This window comes from Neodiprion lecontei, chromosome 4, assembly GCF_021901455.1.
Source record: "Neodiprion lecontei isolate iyNeoLeco1 chromosome 4, iyNeoLeco1.1, whole genome shotgun sequence".
In the NCBI taxonomy this organism is placed as follows: domain Eukaryota; kingdom Metazoa; phylum Arthropoda; class Insecta; order Hymenoptera; family Diprionidae; genus Neodiprion; species Neodiprion lecontei.
Genome location: NC_060263.1, coordinates 45,988 through 69,493, shown reverse-complemented (window position 1 = coordinate 69,493; position 23,506 = coordinate 45,988). Strand labels below are relative to the sequence as shown.

At 46.5% G+C, this 23,506-nt stretch overlaps 2 protein-coding genes across 2 annotated transcripts; both read right to left on the bottom strand.

Moving 5' to 3' along the window:
- Positions 1-4,701: 4,701 nt before the first annotated feature.
- LOC107218734 (insulinoma-associated protein 1a-like) lies at positions 4,702-9,716 on the bottom strand. Its single transcript, XM_046737654.1, has one exon. The coding sequence runs from the start codon at positions 9,177-9,179 to the stop codon at positions 8,079-8,081; it is 1,101 nt and encodes a 366-aa protein (XP_046593610.1). The 5' UTR covers positions 9,180-9,716; the 3' UTR covers positions 4,702-8,078.
- A 6,557-nt stretch (positions 9,717-16,273) lies between these two features.
- LOC107218746 (chaoptin) lies at positions 16,274-23,461 on the bottom strand. The gene is made up of 7 exons (XM_015656730.2): positions 23,269-23,461; positions 22,538-22,700; positions 22,276-22,420; positions 21,862-21,972; positions 18,599-21,026; positions 18,012-18,528; positions 16,274-17,887 (listed from the first exon to the last, which is right to left on the bottom strand). The coding sequence occupies exons 2-7, from the start codon at positions 22,698-22,700 to the stop codon at positions 17,553-17,555; spliced, it is 3,699 nt and encodes a 1,232-aa protein (XP_015512216.1). The 5' UTR covers positions 23,269-23,461; the 3' UTR covers positions 16,274-17,552.
- Between the last annotated feature and the right edge of the window lie 45 nt (positions 23,462-23,506).

The window sequence follows — 23,506 nt, the reverse complement described above, 5'->3', positions numbered from 1 at the left end:
AAATTTGCAGCCATTGCAGGTTCAAGTGCTGTTATTTTTATGCGGAGGGTTTTGAACACAGTTTATTACCAACAATATTTATTGAATTTGACGGAAAGAACCTTGTTCCTTCGTTTCAGTCTCGCAAGAAAATCCATTTATTGAAATCTGTGAAGAAAAATCGCATTGCGACAAGAACGGCGGAGAGTTTCGAGCAAACATTGACCCCTGTGGCGTTGAATGAGAGTTCGAATGATCGTGAAGTCGACGAATGGTGGATTATATCGTCGTCGTCGAGGTCGCGGCGGCGAAAAAACAGGCCGATGTCGTCTTGCATGGTATCGGGCAGAGGTAGTTGTTTTGGATTGAATAAGGGAAATTCCGTGGCTAACAATAAGTGGAATCTTGATGACGGTAACGAAGCTACAACACTGCCTGACGGAAACAACGGAGCTTCATTGAATGACGGGGGCGTCCTGCCAGAAGTCGCTGAAATCCTGCAAGATAACCTGTGCAAAGAAAGGAACCGCTGTACCGTAGAGACCGTCCTGCTTGAGGGGAAAATTGACGCCCCGGCGACGGATTCGAACCCTCTATCCGGCGAAGAATACCCGGTCGATAATCGTGCGACAGAGGCGAAATTGCTCGGCGAAATAAAACGACGGATAGACCGGGATTTCGAACTTTCCTCGTACGCCAACGGTGAAATCTCTCGGCTTCGGGGGACGTGGAAATGGTCCGAAAATGCGAAGCCCTGGATAGGCGTCGATTTGATCGACTCGGGGTAGTCGACGGACATTTCGCTCCACGAGTCCGAGCCCCGGAAGCACGACTACGACGGAAGAAAGGAGGCACTTCTGCCAGGGGATGATCGGAGCCTCGCGGCGATGTCCGTAGGACCGGATGACAGATTCGTTGACGATGTCATCGATGAAGAGGTCGAAAAAGCAGTCCAAAGGCTCACCGAGGAGTTGATTATGTGCGAGAGAAGGGCCGCAGAACGGGGCCTGATTACAGATAGGGGCCAAGGCCCCAGCGTCTATCGAAACAGGAGGAAACCTTGTCGCAAGATTATACCCGCACAAAGCAAACAGAACCTTTCTAATTTTCCGCCCCTGGACCTGAGAATTTCTATCCTTTTTCAGGCGAAGCGTCATAACCACGGATATCTCGCTGGGGGCAATTATGCCTTCTCCTACAGGATACGTCAACCGTCGAGCGAGCTCGAATACCTCAAAAATATTTCTCCACCTTCACTCTGCTCCGTATCTGACCCCTCTTCGACCCCGAGGACGAATTGATTAACTCGAAAGCAGTTGTTGTTTTTCAATCCGCAATGCGGTGTATTGCAATTATAGGCCAATAAATTAAACAGAGCTTGAAAGAGAAGGTCTGCCAAACGGACAACTATAGGGACGGCCCGACCAATTCGCACCTTAGACTTTCGAGGGCCTGTGTCGCACTCGGGCTTGACCACATCGTTAGAGAAACTCGAGTTATCTCTCCTCGTTGTCGATCTGGCTATGGGGCGAGGACGCGGTCTCCTTTGAGGGTCGTTTCTACCCAGCGCAACGGGTGGTTTTGCCCGATGGTCATTCGGGCGGAAATACAAAACGATCCTGGATTCGACCGTCCTCCCTGCCGAGCAGGGAGCAAGGTATACAGGGAATCGGAGCGAGGGGACATTCTTTCTGGTAAATCATATATCCGCACAGGAAATAACGGAAAGTGTGTTCATCCTGTCCCATCATGTTCATCCGTCCAATGTTCCCCCGCTCTCGTTGCGCCATTTTAAACAATCTCATACCTGCAGCAAACCGTCAATCTTTTTCCCTCCGATACGGGTAGCGAGCATCCTTAATCAATTTTCTGCCGCAAGTTTTGAAGTGATTATATTTTACTATTGTATATATTTGTTATTTTTTTTTTTTTTTTTCCTGCAACAACATCGTCTACAGATTTTTACAAATATTTTCCGACAAATTGTACGAACCTCGAGGGATGGAAAGAATTCGCAATAGGCGGGTCTCTTTGTTGTTGTACCGAGTCGAAATCCGAGATTACAGTGACATTTATTTCTTTCTTTTCGACGGGATCATATTGATGGTGCATGAAGGCCGCGGGAGAAGGACTGGCGTAGGTTATCGTGATTCGAGGTATCAAAGAGCGAGGGGGAATTACGAAGACGCTCCGTGCTCACCGCTGTTGGGCACACACGCCCACGTCTGTATTTCAAGAACCCTGCATGGGATTTACGAGATGGTACATAGAGGCACACACGCTCCCCTCGCGGCAGATCTATTCGTACTCCTGGTATAGGTATACCCACTTTTTCTCGTTTCTTTCTTTCTTCGATTCGGACTCTCTCATACCGACTGCACGGGTCATGCGAAACCCGCTGATCTCTTTCTCATGAATGCGGAGGATTGAAATACATTTTCTTTAATTCCTTTCGTCTCCACTCCTCCCGCCTCCGTCTTTGCGAAAATAATCATGCTCTTTGAAAAGACGTCGCGCTATACCAAATCTCCGACGGTCCATACAACGCACGCGTTACTGATATAGGTATACACCGTACGTATATATCCTTAGAATTCCACCGGGGTTTCACCCTCCTCCCTGCTTCGCGTGCGCGGTGATCAAAGACGTAATTATCCATAAAAATCTATTTCTTCCTCCCTTTTTGCGTATCTCTTACCACCTACATTTCCACTTCACCGCCGTTGCTCGCCATCCTTTCCAAATCCGCGAAGAAAGATCGATCCTTTCGTCACTCGAGTTTTCCGCTAACATATTCCAACTTCCTATAATTGACACGTTCCGAAAACCCGATAAATCGTCTCATTCCGCTTGCTGCAGCAGAAACCTGCCATTTGTTTATCATTTTGTTTTCATCGTGATAACGGTGATTCCCGTTGCGTACCCTCCATTCGTTCATGAAACTGTGGCATTCTCCCAATATTCTCGGGAATGCTTGCCGCGTAATTTGGCACATTCTCGCGAGCGAGGCATTTTGATTATCGTAGGCCATGTGGTGACAAGGAGACTCCAAGGATGCGATGAAAATCTCTCGGAAGAAGCATAGCGCGGAAAGAAGAATAAAATGAACGAAAGAAAGAAAAATCGGTGAAGAAGCTTTACTCTCTCCGTTTCCCTCGCTCGTACGGCATTATAAGCGCAATAGATAGCGCCTTTCCTGAAGCTTTCACGGTTATTATACTTGAGATATTTACCGCCGTCTACAAGGATCAAAGTGATATTGTGCAATAGCTCGCGTTACGGTAGCTTATACACACTACTCCTGGTCGGCCCATCGCAGCGGCTGTCCAAACCTCCTATTATTGTTTGCCGAGTGATAAAAGCTTCAACTCCTGTTTGTACGTGTCACAAATCCCCCCCCCCCCCCCCCCCGATTTGGCGCTGTGCATCTCAGCGAGTTCGGTTCGGTTCCGTTCGGTTCGGTTTGCCTTATTTTGCGGGCGAAGGACCGTCTTGTTCGTGCAGTGTGTATCAATTATATACTTCGAAGGAAAAAGTTAGCAAATGATCAGTTCCAGGCGTGAGGAAAAAAATGGAAATTGAATAGAGAAATGTTCGCATACAATATCCGTGGACAATTATTGTCGTTATCGATGACAAGATACCTTTTATAACAATCATATTACAGGTACATTGGTATGTATAACACGATCGAGAGATGCCGGCAAGTTTTCAGGATCTACGGCCGGCTGGGGGGATAGGTGGTGATTCTCCGCTGGAGCTTCAGCCACTTGAGGCTGAAATTCTATTTCACTGGGGCAAGAGCGAAGCGAAGATGACAAAGTCGAGGAAAATTGGAAAATTGCTTCTTCTAGTGGCGGGTTCCTCCACCGATGCAGTAAAGCGCCGTCTTGGTCCGCTGGGAACGAAATATAAAGCTCCTGCAGGGCTGAGTAGATTCTCGGCTTCTTTGTTGAGAGCTCGAGACGACAGACACGGGAGAGAAAGAAATTCCAACTGCATGCGGTTGATTCGCGGAGAATATTGATAAAATCTTTGCTCAAGAGTAACCTGACGTGACAATTTTAAATCAAGAATAACGGTAATAACGACGAGTCGAAATTCTGCCGAGAGACCTTAATTCGAAAGGACTCTATTTATTTCTCCCGATTTTGTTCACCCTTATTCTCACCGGACTCGATACAGACCCTACTCCGATTCGGCGGGCCGCCGCCATGCCGCGACTTACCTTTACGGGATTTTCTGATTCGGTCACATAAAGGTTACCGGACAGGCAGGGTGCTCGCGTGGCAGAGCGTACAATAGGAAGACGAGCCTGATCCCTTGGCAATGCGTTGCGAGCATATAGGCGGAGATCTTTTAATACTTTATCAAGTCAGCCAAGCTGGACGTCCCCAACCGATACTTGCTTCGTGCAACCTCCGAACTGCTTTATCGTGCATCGCTTTCGGGATGAGATTTTCAACAGAAACCTAAGTTTCATACGTAACGTCAATTTCTTCACCCTACCTGTCGATTCACCCTCATGGAATATGAAAACATCCTTCGTACAATGGACCGGTCGGACGTTTGTTGATGCGGCGATGGAAGGAAATGGTCGGGATGAACAATCCAGCACAGTTGAACGTGACCCGGGAAATGGAATTCAGGAAGAATTGTGCGGGAGCAGTATCGACTCAACTATAATGCTGACTTTCAGAGTATATTTATTTACGAAATCAAATCTATGTACAAATATGGGGGTAGTCATGTTTTCTTTTGCTTATATTTATTATGGTTGAATAATAATTCTTAACAATTGACGATGAAATCGCAATAGTCGTAGGTATTTTATTTTACGCAGATGCACACCTACGAAGGTGGACGGCTGCAGGCCCGTTAAAGGCGATCGGTGCTGTCTGTTAACATCTATTTAACGTACAAATGACACGTGCGTCCTTGATAGGCCAAAATCCACCTCTGCAGATGTATGTTAGACAGGCTATTCTAATAATCCCAAGTACGCGTACAATTTTACCATTAGTTTGGGATATTCGTACGTTTCGATACGTATCACACACACACACTCATTGTATATCCGGTATACTTGTACAACAATATCGGCGCGTGGGTAGCCGCAATATGAATAAATTAATTGTATCGGTTATTTGCGCTCGGAATTAGTCGTATGTCAGCCTGTTGCACTTTATTACATTTGAAAAATTTTGAATCGCGACTTTTCGGTGATGAAATTAGTACGACCGGCAGATGCATTTCAAGTATGTTAATGCGATTCGGGAATGGGACGTTTATTATGAATAATAGGGATAATTCGGCAATGCAAAGTAAGTCTTATGTGATATCATATGCTGAACGCGATTGCATTAATCCCAAAGTAAGTTTGTTAAATATGATGAGACTGTTGTTTTCGGTAAATCATCAGTCGCCGAAACTGACTAGATTCTCGATAGGTTGAGTATTTTATTGCTCACATTTGATCCGTATGTTAGCTGATTTCATCGTGAAGCCGATCAAGTAGAATAATTTTTATTACGGTTACTTTTTTTCACCAAACGCTACCATTCTGACTAGAAATATTGTCGCTGATCTGATATGCCTATAATTGAATCATCCTTCGATAGATAAGAGATATATTAATCTACGACACAGGATTGATTATACCGTACAGCTAAAGCTAAACATTTACGATGATTCGGTCAGCTTGACTAGAAATTATACTTGTTAGATCTACTACTGAATAATTATCCCGGTCGTTCGGACCGAAAGGGCTCTTTGAGAGAGGCGGTGCCCGGTGCTCGAATTGCAGAGATTGGGGTGACCGAGCCGCTAGTGAATAGCTCATTGTCAGCAAAACATTCCCAATTGTATATTTAATTGTATTCGATGAGTTTTCAAGGGTCTGTAGTCCTAGTTGACGGGTAAGGCATCCTCGCCGTACCTTTTAATTTTGGCAGGAATTTCGATACCTCCGCGTCCAATCCAGGGAAAGCCGGAAAGAGACAATAAATTTCCCTCTTTTCCTAATTTTCAAATCTCGGCCATAGAGGCATTCTGTCGAATTTCAAGGCAGGTAGTGAGAAACATACAGACACAGAGAGCAGACACGCGTATTCAAAAACTTTACCCAACATGCCACATTCAATTTGCAAATAGCAATTACATGTATATAGTAATTACAGATAATTACTGTCATAATTATTTTCAACCAGTGTATGACTATCAACTATGTATGTACCTTTACACGCAAAATACCAGTGACGATTCCCTCACACTTTCACGTGATAGTTTCGAATTACGATATGTCCTTGGGTCGCCAGACCATCTGTTGTTGGGTTTTAGGTCGGACGATCAACTTCTTGGCTTCTGCACCGTGTAATATGCACCTATACGTATCGTAGTGCGGTTATTCTTCTTTGATTAAAATTACGCCAATGCGATATGACTGGACAAGAGATATTTGTTTAAATAATTTACAGAAACTAGATAACGTTACACCTATGACAGACTAGACTTTTACTTTGACTAGACGTTACCGACTAGATGCGCATTTCGACGCTGAAATCACATATATCGCAGATTTTACAATTAGATCCGGTGATTCTAAGGTCGGACTTTATACGTTAAACTGTTATATGCGCGGTTGCCTTAATTATCTTTGATATCGTTAGCTGTACGACCGTGAATCAATCATCACTTACCAATCTGCATTCATTATTATCAGTAGGTACTCACCCGCGATGATTGACTGGTCCGGGTGAAAATATACGACTATAAAAAACGTTTTTACATACGACCATAAGAACGTAAGGTCTGTTCGAGAAGCTTCTAGAAAATTTTTGGCTCTGGTTTTTAATCGATCTACGTAACATCACCTTCCGTCAACAAGAATACCATATAATTGTCATCGATTCTTGATTATTTCTAATAATATTTTTCTCAGTATCATACTCTTGAGTAACCCACTGCGATGCTATCTACACATTTACAATGTACAGGTACTATTACCGCGTATACTATTTTATAATCTATCAATTTTTCTCGTTACAACTAATAAATGTACAACGATTTACAATGTTTCACATTCATTTTAGAATTGTTTTTCTTTCATGTTCCACAATTCTTCTTGAAATATAAAATTTTATGAACAATAATCGGGTGACAATGTCGATCCCATCGTTATACAACAGACATACGTATATGACTCTAGTGTTGACGGTGAACGGTATGATCGTTTTTGAAAAGTTGTTTATTCCCCCTTATTATAAACCAGATCAGTTGACCGGCATTGCATAATTAAACGTACAATATTAACACGGAGAGCAATCGGAAAATCTGGAACGGATAACCAACTGAATCGTGAAAAATAAACGATCGATGGATACAATACATGTAATTTATTCGATTCGTCAAGTCCGAATAACGAATACCTTTCAGAGCGAATGAGAAACTTATCAGCCGAACACGTATACAATGCGCTGAATTTGACTATTTACATTTGCTTACGGGTAGATGCGATGTTTGTCTGTTGCTCAATTGAAGCGTGGCATCTCTCTCGAGAATCGCTGTTACGAAAACTGCCACAGTTGGCGAATTTAGCAAACGGGCCGAAAATATCGCGAGCAAAGGTACGTAAATGAAAAATCTGAAGGTACCGCAATGACATACCTATGCCATAATGCCGATGTGAACGTGTGGCCTAGAACGATACTTACTACACCCCGTTCGAAGCGCCATGCCAGTGGCGTACGGTGTTTCGGTAATTTGTTTGTCTCTCGGCTGACGAGAGCAAAGCATCCAGAGCTAAAAACGACTTTATCTCAAGAATAATAGAAGCGATAAGAACAGTAACGATGTAACGATAATGACAGCGTTGACGGCGGCGCTATAGCCGCGAAGCCCCTGCACGCCAGCCGAAGTCCGAAAATTTTGTCTTATTACTCACGACTTGTTTCGAATGCCCTGAATGTCCGGTAACCCCCGCCCCTTCCACCCATCCGAAAAACCGTCCGCCTCGTCGCCGTCCGGTCTCACATAAGATCAAGACCGAATCTCCAGTAGGGTCCCGGCCTCCTGGGCAATGGTCTCGCAGGAAATTGGTGTCAGGGTGCTTCGCAGGTCAGGGCCGAAACTGCAAGGTGCGCGCCGTTTGTCCCGCTGGCCGCGGGCGCCGGTGCCGCCGACTCGGGATGCTGTGCGGCGAGGTGCTTGCGTAGGGCGGCCTGCCGACCGAACTTAGCGTCGCAGTTCGAACAGGCGAACTCGGCCCCGATGCTCGCGGGCTGGCTGGAGGGGCCGTCGGGCTGCAGGTTGGAGGTCCGGGGCTTGTGCCAGCGGCGGTGGGAGGCGAGGTTGGCTGGGCAGGAGAACCGCTTGTCACACTCCGGGCATCGGTACTCGACGTGGGCGATACGGGAGCAGCGGTGCTGCGCGAGCTGGAAGGCATCCCCGTGCAGCTGCCGGCAGAGCCTGCACTGGTAGGGCCCAAGCCGGTTCTCGATCTTTGCCAACTCGGCCCGCGCCTCCACGGTAACCTCGACGACGTTGAAGGCGGGATCGATGTCCCCGGTAACGACCGCCTCGTCGGGACCGAGGATAACGGTCCCGGATACGGGGCTGCTCGTGTCCTCGTCGAACTTCAATCGTCTCGCGTGCTTCTTCTTCGACCTCTGCGGCCCCCCCTTCTCGCCCTTCTCGCCCTTGTCGCCGTGCAGGGCCAACGCCGGGGAGCCACCCGAGCCCGGATCCTCCCTTGGCCGTTTCCTCGGGCACTGCGGCGGCGACGGCGTGCTCGGCGGTGTCATCGGCGCGCTGATGCCCTGAAGGTGGTGTTGCGGTGTTGTCGGCACTCGCGGCGGCGAATAGCCGCTCGACTCCGGCTCGAATCCCTCGGTCACCACCGTCTGCTCCCGACGCAGATTTACCTCGGGCTCGTGGTCGATCGTGCTCATCTCCGCTCTGCCGGGGCTCGGCTTTAGCGACAAGTCCAGGGGGCTCGGCGACGCTGGCCGCTGGACCGTGTGCCACGTGGGGAACGCGTGGTGGTGCTGATCCGGTATAACCGAGTACTGCTCCGCCTCGAAGGACGAGGTGCCGGCGTAGGCGGCCGCGTATCCCGACCCGTCATCGCCGTACCCGTAACCACCCGCGAGGTACTTGATCCCCGGTGATACGAACGCCCGCGGCAAAGTCCCGTGCAGCATCCTGACCCCTCGCTCGGATCGCGGCTCGTTCCGAGGGTCCTTGCGGGTTTCGCGCTTCTTCTCTAAGATTAACGGTCCGACGTCGGTCGTTCGTTCGCCGTTACTCTCGAGTCACGAGCCTCGCTATCTGCCACGGGTTTCATCGAACGCGCGTTCTCCACATTCCCAATCTCCGCTCTCGGCCAATTTCTGCACTTGACAGAAATCGGTGCAACCTCTTCCCTGATTGATCTTGTAATCTTCGACAGCCTTAGACCCGCGGTATAAGGCTCCGAGATTCAGTTCGCCGATGCGTCCGGGATGCGTAGTTCCTCGACGACGGAGCAGAATTGGAAAATGCAGATTGTCTCGTATGATTTCTGGTTACTTTGGTGGTAAAACGGCGTCTGTCACTTTTGCACTGCCTTCAGATCGTCACAGTATTCGTTGCTCGTCCTGCCGGTTCCAAGAAGAAAGCCCCGTGATAACGTTCTGCAAAAGCCTCGTTCGGCTTTGCGCCACGTCGGCCTGCCTCGAGACGTGCGACGTGCCGGCGATGGCTAGACGCCGTTTGACGCCTGTACCGCGCGCGTCACCTCTCCTATACCCCGAAGCCCCGCCCCGGAGCTCCCGGCTCCGGGCTACGATTGGCTGAATCCCCCTCCCCCCCTCGCGCCACTCTCCGGCTCGGCCGTGTCGCCGCGTCCAACCGAGATCCCCGTTATGCCGATCTACAGTAACAGTTTTGCGACGCGCTGAACCTGTAGACCCGACAGGACCACCGCGGGATACGGGGCGAAGGTTGAAGACTATTTGACAATTTTCGAACGACAGTTCAAGACTGAGCCTCGTCGGATCTGTCGGCTTTGGAAAGAAATTTCAGATTCATAATGAAACCGATACAAGTATAGGTACAGCCCGGACTTTATTCGGCTCCGATCGTCTGGTTATCGTGGCGTTTGACGTATTTCGGGGGAAAAAAACCGAATATATGCCTATGTACGTACATACGTGTATATCGCATGCAGAAATAAGATTCACTAATCCAGCAGACAAACAAGAGTCGGTACGGAGTCTGCAGACGGATAAAACCGTCGTAACGTTAAGAATTCTTATCACGATGCTCGAAAATCGAATTGTCGAATTTCAAGGTGCTCATTCAATGTACCTACATAAGTATATTATAGAAGACGCAAAGTTTTGAGAGCGATTCCAAGAGGTTTCGTTGAAATCGGTTTGTGTTTAGGGATTGCGAAACACAAAAATGCGTGTTTTTTTGGTCAATTTTTGTCATTTTCAGACATTAAAATTATTGCTCCTGTATGCCACATCATCGTTACAATTTATTCATAAAATTTGATAAAATACACGATATTCAATAGTTGAAGGCTGTCAAAGTGAATATCCATTCGTCATTGTGAACGTTTGATGCAACTTCTAAAGACGCTATAAGGGTCGATTTTCGATTCTTCAAAAACACGCAACGTTTTCTTATCAATTAATTTTCTCTTACGGCTACTTTTAGTCTTGGCATAATCTACAGTGCATAGTAGAACAGCAATTGATAAAAAATTTCTGGATTGAAACTGTTGCTGATACAAATAATTTAATTTTCGGGCAAGGTCAAAAACTAATTTACGTTTACCAAAGTACGTTCAGTTTTTTTTTTCCATCACGCTGCCGGAGGAAAATAATTACCTGTAAGAATGGGACAAAACATAATGCTTAGGTAGGTATATGACACTATTGGAAAGTGAGATATAAAATAGCATTATTACCCTGTATATGTTACCGGACGATTTGAAAAGGATTCAAAACCCAAAAGTTGTATCGAACAGCAAATTATATTCATTAAATTATTTACTATTACATTAGGACATGAGCGAAACAAGCGACGATGTGCAAATGCTCTAGTTAGTCAGTGGAAAAGTTATACGTAGAATTGTATATCCACTTTCAATTCCTTCTCTTTCTCTCATCTGTTCCATAAGTATGTAAAGTTATACCGCTTCACCCGGCCCATATCTCATGACCCGTCAAGCTTAGACCGTATGTATATGCGAACGCTTTAATTTTTTTTGTAGAATTTGATGCAGCTTCAGATATCGAGGTTAAAAAATATACTTTTCCATTGAGAAAGAATAGATAAATAAATGAAGTAGAAAAATAAAAAAAATAAAAAAAAAAAACAAGTCGACTCGTGCACGTGTTGCTAATGGTTCCGTTTGCAATAAACGTGATACAACCAAATTTTTCTCCCTTCGAACTCTGAACATTTTTTATCCAACTTTTCTCCGCGTATCACGTTTTTTCCTGAGATATCGGCTTGGGGTGGTTGAAAAAAATAACCCTGTACGGAAGAATCTCGGACTCGCTCGTGGATGTATCTACTGGACAGTCCGCGATTCCTTCACCGCCGAGTGTCGAAGTTAAAAATGGTGATAAAATGTACCGTGTAGGTATATCTCCTCGGCTGTAAGGTTATTTGAAAATACGGCTAATCAGACGGTAGACCGGAATTTATCATCGGTGAGTTGTGACGCTGGGGTGCGTGAGTCGAGGCGAGCGGACGCGGTGTCCGAGGCGGCGGGCTGAATGACGAGTCCACCCCAATTGCCTTGGCATGCGTTATCGGGCGGCCTACGGCAACGTACGAATGTAAGCTGCACGGTTACAGCGTGATTAGGGATGCGGTGAAAGAATAAGAAAGCGACGAAGAGATGGCATGAATGCATATTGTGTGTATATAATAACTGTAGTCCACGATAATTATACCTGTACATGAGTGTAATGGATGTACCTACTTGTACTGCAGATGCATCGCGAATTTCCCCTCCTTGGAAGCCAGCACCTAATACAGATTTCTATCTCCCAGCCGGCCTCGCTACCGGAATTTATATCAACAGGCACAACGGCTCGATACGTTTGTTTTTTTTACGCGCATGAACTTCCAAGCACGTACAGTATAATTGTTCAACGAACGTCGCCACGCGTGGGTGGATGGTCACTCGATGATTGACGATCAGCACAAGCAACGAGCAGCGTGCATTCCGAAGAGCCGTATACTATACGACGGTTGGCCGATTATTGACTTATAGATTCGAGACACTCGACAACAATCTTTCTTCAGTTCCGCCGGAATTTTGGATTCGCAACAGTTTCAGTTTTACCAGTGATACCATTCGACGGTTTTACTCGTTCGATTACGCGTCGGCAGCTTGCATATATCCTCGGAATCGACCAAGTCTAAATGAGAGATAAACGGAGAGGCCAGTTATCAATGCATATGAATTATGCAGCTGAATCCACAGTCAAGTCTGGGGACCTGGACTTTTTGCAGAACTCGCTGGCTTTCCGTTAATCCGGGTCTCGCGGGAGACGCGAGACGAGAAGATCGTGCAGATGTATGTGTGCGAGACCAAACAATTGCTCCGTAATTGGACTAGGGCTGAGACCAAGACTTTGTTCTCAGGTTTTGGAATGACGAAGGAGAGGAAATGACAACTTGCGTGTTTCCCCGCAATTACCGTTGCCAATTTTGTCGCTGTTTGGGGTGAAAGAGGTGCGGTAACGCGGTTGATTGTCGACGTTTTTCAAAATTTCCTGCACTGCCTGTGATTCCTGATTTCGGTTGTAGTCGTGCTTTTTTGATGCCGTTGATTCCTGCTACCCTATAATCAGGCCAAAAGCGCGATTTTGAGCTGCTTATGGGCTTACCCGATGGATGGTGTTTACGGTGCAGCTCTCTGCATAAGCAATAACTCGTCGTTCCTGCAAATGAAAATTATCGAGGCTGAGGCACGCATAGACGGTAGATTTGTTTCGACTCCGGTATAAAAAAAAACAAAAAATTTGTAATACCTACGACAGGGACAAGGGCTGGAATCGCTGAAAAGCATGCAGCGAATATGAAAGGCCAACTCGAGTCAAAAACAGCTACCTGCCATCGGCTTGTTTCGACGATCCGGAGAAACGATTGTCGCTGGTACTCTTATACAGAGCCGCGTGTGATTTATTTTGTTTACCAATTATACTTTGACCCTCGGTACTCGTGAATAATCGAAAACGTGTAAAGTCTAGCCAGGTTCGGTACTTTTGATATTCGCAGCCCAAATTTTGCCAAAACTACTTTGTCATTCCGCTCTCTCTCATTCCACTGCAGTTCTGTAAATTAAATTTATGGATGTGTAACCTATTTATTTCGCAATCCCAAGACTAAAATTTTCACACTCAGCTCCCTTTACTGTAGGTTATATTTCTTACGGGTTCGCTTGCTGTGTTACACGTCATGTGTTCCTTGCTTCGCATTATAAAAACGTATATAGGTATGCACCATTCGTCTCGTACAAGTTGTACAAATTGACGAAATTATGGTATAAATAAATTCGCAGGCGGTGTTTGGACGCGTGTACATATCGTTCGAAGAGTAGATTACACACCAATTTATAGTCAGAGCCAACCCCTTATATAAAAAATCACTAAAAAATACTTTTCGTGCAATACGTTTATCTCATTATAGGGTATAAATAACGGTTCTCCAAAACAGTACTTTAAAATATCCGCCCACCGCGAAGCCGCCTATAATTAGCGTATAGAGAGACGCAATTACTAACAATACGCGGAGTCGTCTATTCGGAGCGTTCGTGTGCTTTGTTAATATCGGCGTAATAACCCCTCCTTCAGCCCTTAAACATTTCATACTTCGCGGCACATGTTAAAAGCACTTTTTCCTCGCGAAGATCGACGCCGCATCTGTGTCGCACGGCTCAATTATGGCAATAATATACTGTAACCACACGGAGAACAATTACCTTGTACCGCGTACGCGCGTGTTTCTTTCCGGTCGTTCTCTGTGCCTTTGTGCAATTTCATCCCCATGCACTGATTTCGCCGAGGAACTTACGCACCGAAGCCAACCTCCAAGGAAAACGTTCATGTTGGATTCATAATGCAGCAGCGATTAGCCATACGTTAGAGAAATCGTAAGCCCTTCAACGTTACACCCATACCGGCGTACGAAGCTAGACCGGCGTCGGCTCAGACGCCGCGGAACCTGCCGACTCTCCTGTAGGCCATGCATATTTGATGCGATTTTAATGTGTCTCTGGTCCATCCGCCTCCCCTCCTCCAGCATCCCATAGCTTCGACGAAGAGCCGGGAGAGTGTGCTGTGATGCTCTAATCGGCTTACCGAACCGCCCGCCCTCGCTCCCTGCGACCGGCGACCGGTGACCGGGTGTATATACCTATAGTTTATCCCTATACCTACGTGCAGATACGTAGGGGGACGTATATTTTTATACGCATATGTATACATGTATGTATAATATCTACATGTACGCGCACGCTCGGATATACGGTATTATATGCGCATGTCTATATACGTGTGTGTGTGTGTGTGTGTGTGTGTGTGTGTGTGTGTGTGTGTGTATATATATGCACCTAGGTAAACACGTATACACGAGGACCCAATCTCCTCCGAACGACAGCTATTACTTTGTGGTTTGCCGGGGTGTAGCCTATGCGGGTTGGCTTACTTGCGGGATATATTTGAAGGATATGGACTCGATGCGACCCGTAACCCCGACAGCAAAGCCGGAACAGTTCCAAGACTTTTACCGAGATCGCATAAAAATTTGTTAGTGTATGTAGAGACTATTTGATTGCCGCGATAACGGTTAATTTGCAAGAGGTTTTGATGCGGCATGCCGCGTGCTGAAGTGATTCGTCGTGTTCCTTCGCCGTGGATCTCCCCCACTATCATGAGAAACTGTGATAACAGGCGGGTAGAGAAACGAACTGGATGTATCTCTCTGTTATTGTTTTCAATTGGTACCTGTACATAATTGTGGAAATGTTTTGTTACAGTGGGTACTGTACTGCGAACCCGCGGTGCCTCGGGCCAGATCGAAGACGCATTATTGGATCGTGTTACGATAAACACTTGCACGAGCCCTTTTGCAGCTTGCCAATCAGGCCGCCTGGCTTTCCTTGTTTCCACGTTCACCCCTCATCTCCGTTGCTACAGAGGACAACAACAAAGGTAACTGAGAACGATAGCAAATAAACAGATCGTAATGCAGACGGCAAAGTTGAAGTGAATTAAAAGAGAATAGTACCTAAGTATCATGCAAGGTCGTCTATTCGCGGATCGAACGATCTGTAACGTCATTATAAGATACCATTAGGGCGTAGCCGGTGAAATAGATGTGTTCACATTGCTGTGTTGATCAGTACTCTATAAGTACTGGCTAGCTGGTCCGTAACAACTTGTGGTGATCATGGCATCGCTCAATTGTTGGATGCAAACTTCTCGAGGGATGTGGTCGAGATTGCTTCTAGTTATCTCTGAAATAGCTGGACGCTTTCAGCCACGCGGCCACGTATCGAATTTCTAGAGGTATATTTGCATGGTTTCAACGTCCAGCTGCAGGGTTGTAAGATTACCTTATAACGATTTTTATCTGGAACCATTCTACCAAGAATTCTATAAGGGCCCCTCGCATTTTGTGAACATTTACTCGCGTACAGGGGTACGTTTCATAATTCGTATTGCCTGCACGGCGACTGTTAAACGCGAAAGATATGTCACGTGGGAATGATGACAAAATCCTGGTTTTCAATGCGACAAAAGGATTATATTCTAGAAAAAAAAAAAATCACGTAAAAGAAATTGTCGAATAACTCAAGCATAGCCAATCGAGATCCGGCTGCTCGGTCTCCATCCGTGTTGATCGTATAGCGTAAATTTCACACTAACAATAAATCTACAGTGCTCCGCGATTTACGCTCGTTGATGCGGACGAGCCACAGAAAAGGATCCCCATTCCCAACCAGTCGTTATTTATCACTCGAGCCACGTTCGTCTCGTGCGGTAACATGCTTCCTGCATTTGGAAAGCAGCTGTCGGTAGGTACCTGTTTCACCGACGTACGGCTCGAAGCAAAGGCTGAAAAGTGAAAGAACAAAATCTCCCCCTTGAAAAGCAAATCAAGGTACAGAAACTCTGCAGGAAACTGTGCGCGGTAATTAATTCACGTTGCGTTGTGCATGAGGATGAAGTATGACAATGCGCCAAGTTCATGTAATCTAATAATCAAACTAATGAATCAGTCAAATACCAAATAGGTGAAATTTTATTTTTCAGCTTTTTGTTCGTATGATTTCACACAAGTTGGTTGAAATAGCCTGTTTCGACACGAATGTTTTTTTTTTGTTTATTTTTATTTTTATTTTTTTTGTTTCGAAAAGTCGATCATTGTTATGTCGTGTTTGTGTTACGTGTGCGGAAATACCGCACACCGGCTCATCCTTGAAAACATTCACCTACCCAAATGTCACACCTACTTATGACAGAGCAGTGCATATTAATATTAATTCTTTCTGGTACTGCTGCGAAAGTTATACTTGGAAAAACGTGTAGTTGATAATACAAGTGGTGATTTTCTTGGACAAATTGCCCGCGATATTCCCGTATGGTAACTTTTGATACAATCGTTACAACTGCTGGTATGGCATAATCATGGTCTTCGACACAGGTGTGGGCACTCTGTCTCTAAAATTGTAGCGAAGGTGACACCGACGTTGAGAACTTTTGCCGCATTTTTGCCGCTAGCGCCAGTTAGGGGGAGGTCAATGCATTTGTAGTGGTAGAGGCACTTATTGGGTGCTTTCCATTTACTGACTCGAGTCGACTTGTGTCGCTATTTCTGGTGTATTCCTTTGCCCAGATTGGCCGGTTACACCAGAAATAGCGACACAAGTCGACTTGAGTCAGTAAATGGAAAGCACCCATTATAGGCATGCACTTGTAGTAACCGGCCTCCGAGATTGCAACGCTCCGGTCTTTGGTGCAAAAACTAAGAGACACAAGCTTCAACAAGATTACGCGGCGTTCAACGGTAATGAGATAGGAGTACCCAGACCTGTGTAGAAGACCGTGGGTATAACGTACCGGGACAATGCCTAAAAGGTTAATTAACGATGCGAACGACGCTCGCTGGCAGACAGGCAACTGAGCTTAAATCTCGGGTGCTTTGCTGCACGTAAGATGTAATTTCGGTTGCCTATCTGCTGGCGATGCGTCGTTCGCAGGCGCAGCGTTAACCTTCTAAGATCCTCCCGGTGACGTATGTACGTACATACATTATACAGATGTGTATGGTTTCAAGTTGGAAGAACTAAGCTGGGTAGCAATTATCATCTGCTTCATCTTTGATTCCAAAATTCCTGAAACAGTTCTACTATCACTGTTATCACTGGGGCGTAATAACAATTAATAAACCGAATGAAGAGGGAAAGAGGAAAACAAATTCCACCATCCCGCGCACAGTGACGCAAATGTTGGCGAACCTTTGAACAATAATATAGGCATACAGATATCACAAGGTTTTGGTTAATCCAAGATATTAACGTAAACTAGTAACGGTATGGTGGACAATCCGAGAAATCGATGCAAAGTACTTCCGTGTTGGTAGTGGCCAGAGCTCAGAGCAGAGGCCTGACAGGCAGTGTGGGGCGTCCCGAGCGTTAGCAGGACCTTATCGGAAGAATAGGAGGGTTTCGTCTCCGTGCATACGGCCCGCCCAGCCATCGTCCGTAATTGCCTAGCGTCGGATTGCGACGCTGTGTGAATTTGTCGGGATTCCCTCAACCATCTGCGGAGCCAGAGACTCAGCCATGCGATCTCACAGTCGCATTCAAGTGGGTTGCCGGATACCTGCAAGCCACCTGTAAGAGAAATTTCATATTTTTCATCTTCTTGAGGTGGTCAACACGAACGGGGAAAAAGATGGAGAAAAATGTCTACAGATCCCGTATTTACTCGTTACGGAGGGCCAAAAAATTTAATCACCAGCCACCATGTTTGTCCCCACCGCTTCCCACGAAAGATTTCCGTATATTATTGACGGGCTGAGCTCGTTTATGTGGTTGTCCCTCAGGTCCAGAGTCAGCTGTGAGAGTCGTTTAGTCAGGGACAAAAAAATATCGGACTGGAACCTCTGTACTCGGGTGTTTTTTATCCTAAGTATAAGCTCGCCACCTTCAATGGTTGAGAATGCCTCCGAGGTAACGGTCTCTAAGTCACTCCCGGTTATTGTGAGTTCCTTGAGCTGTTTCGAAAACGCGTTCTCTATCTGGTGCTTTAGCACGTTTTCCTTTATCTCTATTTCCACGAATTTCAACGGCAGACCGCTGAGCAGAAACCGCAAGTGAAATCCCTCCGCCTGCGGCCATGTCTGCACCTGAAGGTATTTCAGGTATCGCAAGTGACTCAGCGCGTCCCTTTCTACACTTCGAACGCTATTCAAATTCTTGATGTTCAACTTCTCCAGCCTTGGGTACCTTGAGAACATTTCCTTCGTCAGTTCCTGCGGATAAATAGGAAAAAACATCTCGCGTTGCCGTTGGACTTGGCCTAAATAGAATACTGATTACTACCTCTATAATGTTCCCCGAGACGTCCAGTTCCCTGAGATGGTCAAGCCTGACACCGGGCATGAATTTGACTAGATTTTTTACGAGCCTCAAAGTCCTCAGCTCCTCGAGGTACTGGAAATCGTTATTAGAAATGGAGCTGATGCTATTGAGCGACAGGTCAAGTACACTTAAATTGGCCAGGGGTAGGATAGGCACTTTTCCAAGACTGCATTTGGCTAGGGATAGCTGTCTCAGGTCCGGTAAGTAGTGGAAGAGCTCTTTGAAATTTGCCTGCAGACTGTTGTGGGAAATATTCAAGGTGAGCAGTTTTCCAAGTGCGACGAAAGAGTTGTCGGGTAGTATAGTCAGCCGGTTGTGGGCCAAATTTAGAGAGTTCAGAAGGGAGGTTGGAAACGAGGCTGAGTCGAGATGGTCAATGAAATTGTTTCCCAAGTCGAGGTCGCGCAGGGTGTAACCGACCTCGGCGAACGATGTCGAGGGAACGACATAGAATATGTTGTTACTCAGGTCGAGTATTTCGATTTGGGTGCCTTCAAAAACGTCCCTGGGTAAGGAACGGATTTTATTTCTCGCAAGGTTGAGTACGCGGAGTTTTTTTAAATTTCTGAACTGCTCCATCATTAACTGGTTTATACTGTTACCGCTGAGGTCGAGCTGCTGCAGCGTTTCGAGACCATAAAACGCCTGCTTACTCAGCACTTGAATTTTGTTGTTCCGCAGGTTCAGGTACTCTAGATGCTTCAAAGTGAATGCGCCGGACTCAACCGCTGTGACAAAGTTGCCGCGTAAATCCAGGGTTCTCAGATTCGGTGTGCCGTTGAACGCCGTTCCGGGCAGAGACGTGATGTTGTTGAAGCTCAGGTCCAGGTGTCGCAGGGTGGGCAAGTCCCCGGGAATAATTGAGCTGATGGCGTTGAAAGAAACGTTCAGGGTAAAATCGTCGCTGCCACTTTCATGGATCGAGTCCAGGTTAAGCTTGCCTAAGTAGTTGAACTCGAGGTGCAAGAACTGGAGACTCTCGAGCTGGCTGAACGTCCCGGGGCTTAGGTGGGCTATTTTGTTCTGCGCGAGGGATACCGTGACCAATTTCCGGCACGAGCTTATCGACGATGACGTTAGAAAGTGGATACGGTTGCCCGACAAGTCGAGTGACCGCAGCTCCGTCAGGTTGTGGAACGTGTTGGATGGTATGGTCTCGAGGAAATTATAGCCGAGTTTGACGTCGCGAAGCTCGAGGTGGATCGACGAGTGGATTATCTGCTCTGGTAGGTACTGAAGCCTGTTCGACTCCAGGTTGACGTACCGCAGTTTCTGGAACGAGTAGAAGGCGGTTGTGTCGAGCACCTGGAAATTGTTGTTGTCCAGCACCATCCAGAGTAGATTCCTTAACTGCTTGAGAGCGTGACGAGGGAAAACGTCCATCGCGAATGCAAAGCTCAGCTCCAGAATCTCCAGGCTCTCTTCGAGTCCTAGGAACGCGTCATCGTCCAACTCCGTAATGTGGTTGAACGAGAGGCTGAGCTCCTTCAGCCTGTTAGCGCCCCGAAACGTTTCCGGTTTCAATTTACTCAGCATATTGTTACGCAACAGTAGGATTTCCAGGTTGGTAGCCCACTCGAAGTCTCCCGGCTGTATTGATAAAATGTTATTGTAGCCCAGGTTCAAGTGCAGCAGTTTGTTGCACTCGCTTAGCGCCCCGACAGGCACGTACTTAAGGTTGTTTGTGGCCATCGACAAGGCACGGAGGTTATTGCCGAATCCGAGAAAACTCTCATCCGAAACATTTGATACCTTGTTGTTTGCCAGGTATAGGTACGTAATGCGATTCATCGAGCGTATCGCCTCGGGGACCACGATTAGGTTGTTATTTTCCAAATTCAGGTATTCAAGGGTCTCCTCAAGGCCCTCGAACGCGTTGACATTGATCACGCTTATGTCGTTCGACGATAGGTACAACCGCCGCACGTTTATCTTCTCGAACATTCTGGCGGGGAGTGAGGACAGTTTGTTACTGGCCATGTTTAAGTCCCGGATCTGCAGCGTCGGGTAGCTATTCGTATAATTGATAGTGCTTATCGAGTTGTCGCTTACATCGATAAGTTCTAATTTCGGGCTTTCGAAGTGCGGCAGCACCAACGTCTTCATGTCGTTTCCCCTCAGGTACAGCCATGTCAAATCCTTCAGATTTCCAATGCTCGCTGGAAATTCTTTGATCAGGTTGTTGTTCATACTTAGTGTTTGTATGCGCGGTGGTAGCGCGGACGGTTCGATGCGCTCGATATTGTTGTTGTCCAGGTTTAGCCACATTAAAAATTTGAACCGCTTGAAACAGTTCGGTAGCTCGGCAATCGAGTTGTCCCCGAAGAACACGTTGGTTAGCGTGTTCGGCAGGTGGCCCCAGTTCCCATCCAAACTCGTCAAGTAATTACTGAAATATTTCGAAGTGATTACAATATCCATCTTCGTGGCGCGTATATTTCTATTCACAAATTTCATAACGCCAGCTCGTCCCTCGCTGGTTCGGCAACACCGAAAAAATGTTATTCTTCAACTTAGTATCGTATAATAAAACTCGATCTGTTCAACTCTCACGCAGGAGCAACTATATTCTCTAGGTTCTCAGAGGACACTACCGTGAAGGATGCATGCTCTCAACCAAACTTACTTTAGTTACCAACGAAAGCCTACCACCTAAGGATTTGCTTGCGAGTAAAAAATTGAATTAACTCTCCCGTCCGTTCTCATTTGGCCAGGGTTTTACACGTTGTTACCAATCGCATTCATGCTCATAACGGCACGACGGCGTTTACCCATGTCCAGTCTAAATGCCAAGTAGGATATCACATACAACGCAAACAGACTTGAAATGAATATTCTATGGTGCTGTTACACTTGGAAGATATGCCAGATATTATCGCGCTTCAGACAAAAATTTGCTACATACTTCGAGCATATAGTTAGGCAGGTGGCATTAGTTTACAACCATGCTGAAACTGAGAATCACATTTTTTTAGTGAGCTATCAAGGCAGCACTGCCGAGCATCGTCATCAAGAATCGCTGGAATGCCGTGAGTAACGATGAATCGTTAATGGGCTTATTTTCAACGATAACATCTAATGAGTATACTTCCTGGCTACCGCCGGGCTCACTCCTACAGCCGGTCCAGTCGGTCCGGGTGACAGATATAGGTATGTACGTTATTTACAATCAGTATCCCGAGTAAGCACGGTGTATCATTTAACGCGAAGTCTTCACAATTCACCTGTGCATGTTTAGCCAGGTCAACTTTTTCAAATTTCGGAACGCCTTGAGCGGCACCTTCGTTAAGTAATTGTAACTCAGGTCCAACGATCTCAGGTGGTCCGCCACTCCGCTGTGAGTAGAAAAATTACATAAAAAAACATTTCGTACAGCATTTTGAATTGTATACAGTGAGTTTTCATTGAATTTGGCCACTAAAAGAGTCCTGTAGCAAGTCCGGCACAGACGGTAACGCTATACCTGACCTGCCTGCGGCGCTCGCTACCATTCCCACGAAATTGAGCCCCACGTTATACACGGTGTACGCTTGTGGTCGCCTTGCTACCGGGTGTGGTCCAATTAATGGAAAACTCACGGCGTACGTGATTGCAGTTGTTTGACGGAGAATAGAAAAACAAACAAATTTTATACTCACGACAGCGATTTCTCCCCTACGAGCATCAGACGGTTGCTCATTAGACCGAGTGCCTCCACGTAGGAGCTGACCAGGGCCTCGTTTTCCAACACTTGCATGCCGGAACCCACGATGTCCAACTGCGCTACGTACCGAATCGGTATCTCTGAAACATACCGGCAGTCTCGTTTGATTTTTTGCCTCTTTCATTTCAAATTCGTTGAAAGGTTACGCGATTCACGATATTTCTTTCGAGAGAAAGTAACGAGGGTCACGTCCTCACCGGGAAAACGCGCGAAAGGCACGCCCATGCAGCTTACGTCCATCTGGGTATAATCGGCGTCGTCCTGAACCCAGCAGAGGCACATGGTGTTAAAGTTGCAGAGGACGTTGTAGGACCAGGCCACGTGCAGTCCCCAGTGAAGTGCGAAAACTGCCAGCCACATCTAAAACAATCGCAACGGTGCCCGTAGACACGCACGCGTAAGATGCGGGTGTTTTTCACAATATTGTAGAGTTCACCGAAGCGCAGCTTTTCGCAGGTGTAACGTGAATTAAAGGACGGGAAAAATAGAGAAAAGAAGCGGAGGACGCGGGGTGGGCCGAGGGGCCGTTTAATTAATGTTAAGCATCAAAGTGGGTCAGTGACATTGATACGCTGCACCAACATCTCTGAAAAGACAACATTATAATTATAATACTACGGACGGGTGGCGTAAGGGTTCGGTTTTTTTTTTTTTTTTTTTTTTTCTTTCACGCGCGCACGTATCGAGTACGTTTCAAGAATTAGGCGAAACTGAACGGAGCTCCGATACCGAGGTTTCGATCATTGTCATTTTTCTCTTCGCCTCGCTTCCGAACCCAGAGATATGCAGACATCGTCCCGTAATTACAAGGCACCTTGCACGCTCTCCCTGCAGCGTCTCGTACAAGGAGCGCAGGCAGGGCATAATATACACGTAACACGCCAACGTCTCAGTGCCTACTTGCATCACGAAATTGCTCGGTACTAACCTTGACTGGTATATAATTCCTTCGAATGCCTCGATAGTTGCGTTATACACGTATCGTGCGCGAGTGAGCGCATTGGTTCACGTGACGTGACGGGCCTCGCACATTCTACGGTTACCGTGATTTTTACTCGCCCCCTTTTACTCACTCTCGAAATTCGGACTTTCCACGACAATTCCCCAGTAACGTCTCAGCACTGTAGGGCGAATTGTTGCGGGGGCGCAGGCGCGCGTTATATGGA